This window comes from Triticum aestivum, chromosome 7B (assembly GCF_018294505.1).
Source record: "Triticum aestivum cultivar Chinese Spring chromosome 7B, IWGSC CS RefSeq v2.1, whole genome shotgun sequence".
In the NCBI taxonomy this organism is placed as follows: domain Eukaryota; kingdom Viridiplantae; phylum Streptophyta; class Magnoliopsida; order Poales; family Poaceae; genus Triticum; species Triticum aestivum.
Window position 1 is genome coordinate 484,716,832 of NC_057813.1, and position 10,257 is coordinate 484,727,088.

A 10,257-nucleotide genomic window follows, 5' to 3' on the forward strand; every position below is an offset into this window, starting at 1 on the left:
ATCGAGGAGGCTGCCTGGGGTGCAAACACCATGGAGGCAGCCGGAGGCACCGAAGCCGATGCGGGAGGAGGCGGGACCGCAGCCAGGGCGGGCGCCGCAAAGCTCGCGGCCGGTGCGGACGCCGCAAGGCCCGCGGCCGGGGCGGACGCCGCCAACCCCGCCAGCGGGGCGGTGTGATCCGCTCGCGGTAGGAGCGGCGGGACGACGCCTGCGGAATCCGCAGCGGACGGCGGCGCCGCGGTGTGGACCACGAGGTCACGCCCGAGCGAGGGCGCCGGCGGCGTGGAGAAGACGGAGCCGATGCTCCTTGTCCCGATCGGAGCCGGAACGGAGACGGCATCGAGCGGGAGGTTGAGCAGAGCCGCAAGAGAGGCCGGGAGGAAGCCCGCAGCAGTGGAACCGGTGGTGGCGGCGCTCGACATGGCGGCGGCGCGATCGGTGGCGCGGCGGCGGCGGCGAAGGCGGCGGCGGCTACGGCGGCGGTGCGGGTATTAGGGTTTAGAAGCGGAAGCGATCGTAACCTAGCGTGATACCATGTAAGACAATAAGTTTTGGGAACCAACACAACCCTCTAGGGGTGGCTTATCTCATTATATATAATGGTTGTGTTACAATACGTACATAGGTACAGAAGTTATACATAGTCTAACAGGGCCTAGTTACAAGTCGAGGATAGACTTGCAACTAGCATACAAAAAATCAGGCTTAATTAGGAGTCGAGGATGGACTTGTAACTGGGACAAAGAAAAACAGAAAATCGAACGCGTTTGATAATGGGTATAGAGTTAACGTAGACATTTTCAGAAGAAAAAAAAGACACTGACAAAATAATTCTGCCCTAAATATGGTTCATAAATTTAAAATGAATAAATACAAAAGAAAACTGCAGAAACTTGGCTCGTGTGTTTTTAATAGGGTGCATAGACTAAAGAAGAAAAACAAGAAAACGTGGACACGGGTAATAAACAAAGCGACGCAGCTCGTATGGCTAAACATCCGACAAAGAAAAAATGGCCAACGCACAAGTGCAGTATGCAGACGAAATATGCACTAATCAAAACAGCTAATTCGATGGCAGAGGGCAAAACAAACATAGGAAGAGGCCGAAAAAAACAAACAAACAAAGAAAGACACTGGCTGCTAGCGAGACTACGCGCCGCGAGTGCGCGCCAGCCAGAAACATGCGTTTGCGCGTCGCCTAAAAAAACATGCGTTTGCACGAATCTTAAAAGACGAGATCCAACGGCTCTAGGATTAGATGTGAGATAGCTATTTCATATCTAGATGTGAAATAGCAAATCTGTATTAATTTTATATACATCCATTTTTATGCATTTCTCCAACGAGTATTTTCGGACGAAGGGAGTACATCATAGTGTGCTATTTTAATTCGCTAGGCTTTACAGGGGCTTAAGCTCTCACGATTAATTGGGGTTTATAATTTGAGATTTTGACTGGTGCTTTTGATTTGGTCATGATGGGTCCCTTTGGCCACTGCACGGATTGTTTTTTTTGTCACTGCATGATACTCCCTCCATTCCTTTTATATAAGGTATATTTATTTTTTGATAAAATTCCATAATGTAAGATGCATTTCTTCTAATTCCTCGTAATTTCATCATTAGCCCTTCAAAAAAAGAAGAGTATATCTTGCATGCATCCTTTCTTGTAAAGAGAAAAAAGAAAGTATCTCTCTTCTGATTGTGTTTATCTCTTACTTTCCTTGTCTAATGATTTTGTCAAGGTTAATTTTGTCCTACCATGTGTATAATTATATGTCTTGATCACTGTGTCGAAAATAATACACCTTACATAAAGGAATGAAGGGAGTATTTCGGATAGACTAGGCGTTCGGTCTAACCGAACCAATCGTTTTGCCTCTTCAAGTAATAAAGAAATTCACATGTGGAGGGTCATTAGGAATGGCTTGGCTGTTGGGTCGGAGCTCCTCCGAAGAAGAATTAAACCTGGAGTGTTCTGCATTGTCTGTGGTCGAGAGGAGACGGTCATGCACCGTTTCTGGACATGCCAACACTCGGTACAGGTTTGGGACCAGCTTCGATCGGACAACGGAGTATTGGTGGCTACACCGCCGGTGTTCACAACCTCCCAGAGCGAACTAGCTAACTGGCTGCTTGGATGGTTCGCGGAAGCACATACCGATGAGCGGGAGGCAATGATCCATGTTGTGTACGCCTTATGGCTGGCACGCAATGAGACAAAAAACGGCAAGAGAATTGAGGCTCCGCATGAAATCATAGAACGGGTATGCTCTCTTATGAAGGAATGGAGAGACGTCCATGTGAAACCAGCTCCGGCGGCAAGACCGGTGATTCAGCAGAGATGGATCGTTCCTGAAGATGGTTGGGTTAAAGCAAATGCAGATGGGGCCACCTCAAGAAATGGACGCAAAGGTGGAGGAGGTGTAGTACTCCGGGACGACAATGGTGGCTTCCTGGCCGGAGCTTGCTATCTCTTCCCAAATGTTGCTGACCCTGAAGCTGCGGAGATCATGGCGTGCAAACAAGCACTGTCAGTTGCTGCTGAAAACAATGTTCAGAAGGTGCACGTAGAGCTGGACAGCCAGTCTCTTGTGCAAACTATCAACCATGCAGAGAAAAATTTATCGGCGTTTGGGCCTTGGCTGGAAGAGATCAAGTCCTTGCTCCACTCTTTTGATGACTTTAGAGTTTCGTGGGTGAGGCGTTCAGCAAATGTTGCCGCGCATAAATTAGCTAGGGTAGGCGTAGGTGAAGAACTTTGTAAGGTGTGGGTTGGACTACCTCCAGATTGCATTCTAGATGTGATCGCGGACGAGATTCCGAACTTCTTTTAATTCAATAAAGCGGCGGCATTTACCCTAAAAAAAGTAATAAAGAAATTCGGGCTCCTTCCATATATGTGATGACTGGTCGGTTACTCCACAAATGCAAAACCGATAGGTTTTTGCATCGAGAACTCCGTTCGGTCCTTGGTCATGACCGAAGAGGAGTGACATTTTCTGGAGTCAAGTACTCCCTCCGTTCCGAATTACTTGTCGCACATATGGATGTATCTAGATGTATTTTAGTTCTAGATACATCCATTTCAGCGACGAATAATTTGAAACGGAGGGAGTAGTCAAATCTTGAGCAAAAAACAATGGACATACAAGCAGAAATCAAGTATGGGCAGAAATTGTAGGAGGAAGGAACTGTTGCCAGAAATCGTTGCTGGCGGGCAGCCGACCACTATGCGAGTGCTACAAATGTCATCTTCGACCATGATGGTAGCCATGAATGTCGTGCATTGAAGCCGTGCAAAAAACGTCACTCCGCGACTGAGCTCCTCGTCAAGCCGACATCTCTATGCATTGCTCCGATCGCCGGCAGCACGTCGACGAGGTCGTCCACGGCCACTGTTCCCCGCCTCCAGCATGAACGTCGCCCGTCGCGGTGCGCTCGAGCTTAAGCTGCATCCGCCATGCAGGGGGAGCACCGGCGTCCGCGTTCACCATGAGTTACTGCATCCGGCACCGTCGTATGACAGTGTTGCTGCTTGCTGTCCGGCACCGGCGTGTTGCTGCTCGCCGTTCGTATCCACTGTGAGTTTTTGCATCCGGCGGCGGCGTGTAGTGAGTTTCTGCAACAAGATCTCTGCTGTAAAACAAAAAACTGGAAGAAAACCTCTATTGCAAAAAAAAATCCAACGAAACCTATGTTACAAAATAGATTAAATTACAATAAACCTTTGTTGAAAAAAAACTGTAATAACACATATGTTGCAAAAATAATCTACAACTTGACCTATGCTGTAAAAGATTCGCCATCTTGCGACCCGTGAAATCTGATGGATTGAGCGGTCGAGTGTCATCTTCTATCACTGCAATATAACATAGGTCAAGGTGGCGGATCTTTTCAAGTTCTTGAGGATTTGGTAGTGTGCGCTTTTTTAACATCTGATTTTTAGAAAAAAAAAGGGGTGAATCTGCCAGAAGTTGCTCCTAGGGGATGTGCGACAAGTCCATTTGCCTTTCAAATTTCAGAACGACGGCGTCCGCTTTTCAGCTTAGGAAATCCTAAACCCTAGCCCCCTCTCCCCACTCCCATGGCGCCGCCGTCGCAACTGGTGCTCGCGGCCTCCTCCACCGACGCCGGCGTGGCCGCGTGGGACCTCCGCACGGGGTCCGAGGCCATCCGCCACCGCCCCTGCGCCTCCCGGCCACGTGCCGTCGCTGCCGTCGCCGGCCGCTTCCTCGCCGCCGCCCAAATCGCCGCCGGCAACTCCGCCCCCATCCACTACTACCACTGGGACAAGGTAAGCATTCCTCACAAACTGGACTTCATTTACTTGAACTCGAAACCCTAGGCTGAGCTTGTGTTCTCGGTTCCTATTGCAGCCTCAGGTGGCTGTGAAGAGCTTCCCCGCCGAGCCAATCCGCGCGCTCATTGCTGACCCGGAGGGGAACTATCTCATCGGCGGCGGTGTGTCCGGTGACATATTCTTTTGGGAGGTGAGGGGATTGTGGTTTCTAGGTGGTGTGGCGGAACTGTTACTGAAAAGCTGCTCCAGCTTGCACCTGTTAATTTTTGTGTGTTTCTGTGTGTAGGTGGCTAGTGGAGAGCTGCTTGTCCGATGGCATGCTCACTATCGTGATGTTAGGTGCCTTGCCCTCTATGACATGTTGCTTGTCTCAGCGTCCGAGGATGGGAGCATCAAAATTTGGGATCTTCTCACGTATGTAGTCTGACGAGGGTAAAAGTTAGGCAAACTATTTTGTATTTTGTTTGACCGGGTTAGTTGGTGTTGATTGCAGGATGCTTGATGAGCAATCAAGGTTTGAGGCAAAGACGCCATACCTATACAACTTCAATCAGCACACACTTCCTGTAACTGATATTGCTTGTTTTCATGGAGCAATTGCTGTGTCATCTTCAGAGGACCGCACATGTAAAGTATGTGCTCGATTTTTTTCCCCTTTTTAGTTGTAGGATAATGAAGGATCTCAATGCTCATATATTTGTTATCTTTCCCCAGATATGGAGTCTATCAGAGGGCAGGATGCTGAGAAGTATTTCATTTCCTGCTATCATTGATTCTGTTGAAATAGACCCAAGAAGTCATATTTTCTATGCTGGTGGTAGAGATGGAAAGATATATGTTACTGCTATGGGTGTTGATGCCTCCTCTCAGGGCCGTGATGATTCGTCTATTCTCGGTATTCTGGATGACCACAGGTTTGCTTACTGTCCTTCTTTTTCCTCAGTGTGTCTCTTTTATCATGTTATGTAAGTAGCTCCAGTATGCAGCTCACAAATTCTCTTATGTCATCTATGAGTAGACTGGTTAAAAACTTGTCCTGTTTGCTTGCGCTGTAACTTGGCTTGAAATCTGAATTTGCGGTTTCACTCTCTGGTAAATCGATGCAGCTTATTTTGTTGTTCTTGTTGTTGTACTTTGCTTCATTTTTTATTTATGCTATAGTTTTATGCCCTAGTATTAGTGAAGCACAATCGATATGCCTAAAATTTGTAAGTGTGTCGTATGCAAATATGCTTAACAATATCTGCCTGTTGCTTTTGATATCAACTATATATCAGAGTAAGCATAATTAACTTGTGGGAAGTTAGGTCACCTCGGTATCAGTACTGTGCGGAAGATGGCTAAGACGGCATGCAGTGAAGTGGATTTAGCTGTTAAAAGGGGAGATGCACTTGATCATAGTGAGAGGACTAGAAGGGTTGACAAACAATATGTAGATGAGAGATCTATTTGAGGCTTGTCTTTGACAAATTGCATGCCAGTAGCTACGAGGACTCAACCATAGTACTTGTAACTTAACTCACTTGTCCTTGCTTTGACCTAGTGACTTACAAACCTCTACACCTCTACTAGATGTGAAGTAGGTCTGAAAAATACACCAATTGAACTCTCCTTCTGGCTGCTATATCCGAGTTGCAGGAGGACTGTCGCTGCCCCACGGGCTGCACATCCTTCCTGTTGCTGCTGCCCATGTTTTAGTCTGCTGGTGCACTTCTGGCTAGAAGCTGGGAAAAGTGAGGCGATAAGCTGCTTGGTCCATGAACTTGGAAGTTGTAAACAAAAATGTTTGAATGGTCTCTTGATCAAGGAGAGTATGATCTGTTTACTGGTACCAGATTTGGTGTTGCTGTGCTACGCTCGGCCGCCTGGGAGCAATAAAGAAATGTGCAATTATTCACTTCCAGTCGATTATTGCTTGAACTTATATTATTTTATTCGACCAATACTCCATAGCTCATCATATATAGTTTAGTTTACCATTTACTGGAGATATGTGTACTTTGGTTAGCAGTGCGAGATAAATTAAGATCTCAACAAATACTTCTGCTGTTTAGTTTGAGTCGCTCCATTGCAAATATTATGGTATTTGTGTTGCAAGATTTATTCAGTTGATCCTGGTGATTTGTGTAATTTGTTCAGCAAGGCGGTAACGAGCTTAACATCAAGTACAGATGGCCTTCTACTAGTCTCTGGTTCGGAGGATGGTAATGTTCGGGTTTGGGATACCAGAAGTCAGCAAGTAACCCGAAAATTCAAACACTCCCAAGGTTCATAGTTTATTTCCACACTTGAACCTTGCTCTTCAGACGTTATGTAGAAATTGTGAAAGTTTGAACCTGTTTGATAAGTATTCTGCATTATCATGGACTACGGAGTTGTTGTTTTTGTGTGCGAGAGAAGTTGATGGTTGCCATGCTTAATTGTGACTAGTAGAAACACTCCTGTTGGAAAAAGCAAACGATATCTGGTATTTAATGCTGGCACCTTCAGTAGATTGACATGAAAGTCTAGCTTGTTGCCTTTCTTGCTTGTAACATGCTTAATGGTGACTAGAAAGTAGAAACATTCCTATTAGAAAGTCTAGCTTGTTGCCTTTCTTGCTTGTAACATGCTTAATGGTGACTAGAAAGTAGAAACATTCCTATTAGAAAAAGCAAATGAAATGGTATTAAATGTCTGCACCTTCAATAGATTGACACAAGTCTAGTTTGTTGCCTTTCTAGCATTGGTTATAGGTTTACCGCCATTAATTCCATTAAAGATGTATATCTAAAACATTTGAAGTTTGCATTGTCTGCACCCTGCTCTTACTGGTGCACAGGGATAATTTACCCATGGACAACTGATGTAAGCATTATGGCTAACAACTTTGATTTGCATGATTACTCACCAAGTCACCAGTCACCATGGAGAAAACTTGAGCATATTTAATTTAAGGCAGTTATTAAAAGATACGAGGGAAAATTTGTATTTTGATACTTCCTGTTTGTAGTGCCATAACGAGTTAATCTTCTGTAGTATCACGGCAGACCCAAAGCCAAGTCCTACCTTTTCCTAAGCGTTGATGGCAAGTGTTCAACTGTTCATTTGATATGTGTGATAGTTTGTAATTCATGCTGGACTATGTTTTTAAGGCGACGCCTAGGCGTCGAGGCGCCCCCCCAGCGCTTTGCAAATATGCCCGCTTTAGGCGCCTAGGCGTCGAGGCCCCCCCCCCCCCCCCCCCCCCCCCCCCCCCACACACACACACCCCACACCCCACGCCAGCGCCTTAAAGCAAAGCGTCGCCTTAAAAACATAGATGCTGGAACATGTTATTCTACGCAAGATGGAACCATTGAATTTTTGTTGCGCACAATAGCCTCAGTAACAAGGGATATGCTATAACAGCACAGCAAGCTGGTGCAACTGATTGTTGTGTAGCATGGGTATGGTGGAGAACTGTTTTTTCTGCAATTAATTTTCTTGCCATGTCTGATGAGTAAGAACTCAAACGGAGGGAAGCAGTGAGCGATTAATAGCAGTAGGGAGTAACAGGTGGCTAACTGCATACATTATTTTGCAATTACCAGAGTGACTTTCATCATTCATTTACTTGAATTGATTGTTTTACTTGACAACGCAACTGGTATAAATGTACACAATTAATCTCTCGAGATTGAACAAAATAAATGCCCCTTGACAACTTAACTGATGCAATGCAACTGTTTAGGTGCTTTTGTACTTTGTTTTTCTTTATAATCATAAGTTATTCAAAAGTGGAGCACTGAAGCCAATCACCCTTTTGTTCGAGGTTCATCACTCGTGATAAAGTATCATATATTTTGTGGTACGCTCATGTTTGTTCTGTGAACCTGTTGAATTGATTGTCATACTGTAATGTTTTATCGTGCAATTTGGCTATGCATTTAATTTCTGAATCATGCCTAGGGAAAATAGTCTTATGAGATTTTGATAAAAGTCCTGTCTCACAGGTCCAGTAACTAATGTTCTCATAGTAACACCCAAAAGATTAAACCTGCCACCTTTACAACCATTGCGGAAAGTGTGCGCAGCAAGTGGCGAAGTTGTACCACGAGCTGTAATTCTGCCCAACCCTGAAAATGATGTTCATATTGCTGGAAATCTCAGCTCTAACCTTCTAGAGCAGCTCTTGGATGCACAGCAGGTCAGCTGATTTCGTATTCCTTTACATTCGGTGTAACACATTTATTAACCTTCCATTTTCATGTTTCTTTCTGTTGTATCTTATTGTTATATTTTGATCCAGCAGCACGGCAGCTCTAGGTTATTTGATTCTGGGGTGAGCACTCTCAATGGCGTACCAAACCAACAGGGGGCAGAATGGAGAAGTAAATACCTAGAGTTGCAGGATCTTTTTGTGCATGAGGTTCTTGGTGATATGTCATCTTAATGGACATATGATACCACAAGACTGGATATTATGGGCTACTGTCAGTTAGGTGAGAACTGCATAATATTTTCTTCTGTTGTTTAGTTAGAATGGAGAATGACGAAAGGCAACTCTGTATCAGTGCTGACCTTGAGCTCAAAAGAGGTCAGATGGTCATATTTCCTCGTACAGTGATGATTTTTCTTGCCCTATTTCTACACTTGTGGATTTATGTAGCTTAAGAAAATTTTCGATATTGAAACTCATTTATTAAGTTCTTGCCGGAATCATATTGCTGGACCATATTTATATATGTTCTCTTCTCTTGCTATTTGTTGTCCATGGCAATTTATGTTTCTGGATCGTTGTGCAGGAGGTTTGTGGTGAAGAACTGTTCAACACATGATTTGGTGTTCAACTAGCAAACCTGGGAAATCCATGGATGCCAAAGATGACTTCCTTATAACAAGGAAACTCCTTACCTTTCATTGCGTCCACATGTCAATTGACATGTGGCAGAGCCATATCAGAAATAGTAGGAAAAACTATAAACGGAGCAAAGATGGGACATCTTAAACTGTAATTCGACTGTGTAAACAGAAATGAAGAAATTTTCGCTTATTGTGGGGTACTGCTTTAGTAGGCTATTATTTGTATGATCGTCAATTATGTAGCAGGTCCATCTCCTACCCGGTTGTGAAGCTCAAAAAGTAGCCTGCGTAATTACAACTTGAATATGCTAATAGTCTTATAAAAGAAAGAATATGCAATCACGTAGCATTATAGGTGGTGTGTTTGACTTGGTCGAGAATCGACAGTTTCGTCCGGCGAGTCCTAAAAAGAATTCCTCAGGCAAGACGTCGCGCAGCAGGTGAGTACTTATTTTCGGTCGTTGGGTTCGATAATCGGGGCTGGTAAGAAACGTCCCTGCCGAATCTGACTTCACTTGTTTATTCTCAGAGAGTATATTCCTTTCCTGATCACCGAACTGTATGTTAGCACCAACTGAAAGCTGTTAAAGCATGGCTGTCGATGGGATGATCAAAATATGAAGAAAAGGTCTTGAAGAAACGGTCTTGCGTAAAGTTTTAAGGTTTGCATTATTTGTATGTAAACCTGATGCCAGTAACAGCATCTTGGTGGAAACGCCGGCAGTCTAAACTAAATAAGGCCGGCCTGCTACTTCTATTGGTATACCTTATTACTTATAGTCTGTTGAAATAGGAAACCCGTTGGTGCTCTTGGGAGCGCGTGCTTCTGCCACCGGAATAAATATTTTAAATTGTGAAAAAATTGTAAATAAAAATTGGGCGCATACATCTCGACATTATATGTGCGTACGTCAAGTTTCAGAGAAAACTGACATTTTCTATGGCTTGTGTAAAAAAGAAAAAATTGTCTGTGAAAAGCACTTTTTAACACCATTTTTTGTCTTTTTAGATGTGACACATAACTTGTCGGTATTTCACGAAACGACTTTGTGAGCATGTATAATATCGAGATGTGCACGTCAAATTTTTGTTTGATATTTGTTGTCATTGCAAAATATGTTTAAAACATAT

The 10,257-nt window shown here is 44.3% G+C and overlaps 1 protein-coding gene across 2 annotated transcripts; it reads left to right on the forward strand.

The window, feature by feature from the left end:
* The first annotated feature begins 3,949 nt into the window (after positions 1-3,949).
* On the forward strand, positions 3,950-9,316 carry LOC123159741 (protein ROOT INITIATION DEFECTIVE 3). Of its 2 annotated transcripts, none has more exons than XM_044577556.1 (9): positions 3,950-4,296; positions 4,379-4,492; positions 4,589-4,716; positions 4,796-4,934; positions 5,017-5,216; positions 6,442-6,569; positions 8,277-8,470; positions 8,573-8,765; positions 9,069-9,316. In XM_044577556.1, the coding sequence occupies exons 1-8, from the start codon at positions 4,087-4,089 to the stop codon at positions 8,714-8,716; spliced, it is 1,257 nt and encodes a 418-aa protein (XP_044433491.1). In that variant the 5' UTR covers positions 3,950-4,086; the 3' UTR covers positions 8,717-8,765; positions 9,069-9,316. The 2 variants fall into 2 exon arrangements, with proteins under 2 accessions (XP_044433491.1, XP_044433493.1); XM_044577558.1 differs by having other exon boundaries at positions 3,954-4,296; positions 8,576-8,765.
* The last annotated feature ends 941 nt before the right edge of the window (positions 9,317-10,257 follow it).

Bases quoted from the DNA above. Each gene is read 5' to 3' on its own strand.
- LOC123159741 (XM_044577556.1), top strand. From the start codon at position 4,087: ATGGCGCCGCCGTCGCAACTGGTGCTCGCGGCCTCCTCCACCGACGCC. The intron at 4,717-4,795 runs GTATGTAGTCTG...TGTTGATTGCAG, and splicing joins AAAATTTGGGATCTTCTCAC to GATGCTTGATGAGCAATCAA. The intron at 5,217-6,441 runs GTTTGCTTACTG...TAATTTGTTCAG, and splicing joins GGTATTCTGGATGACCACAG to CAAGGCGGTAACGAGCTTAA.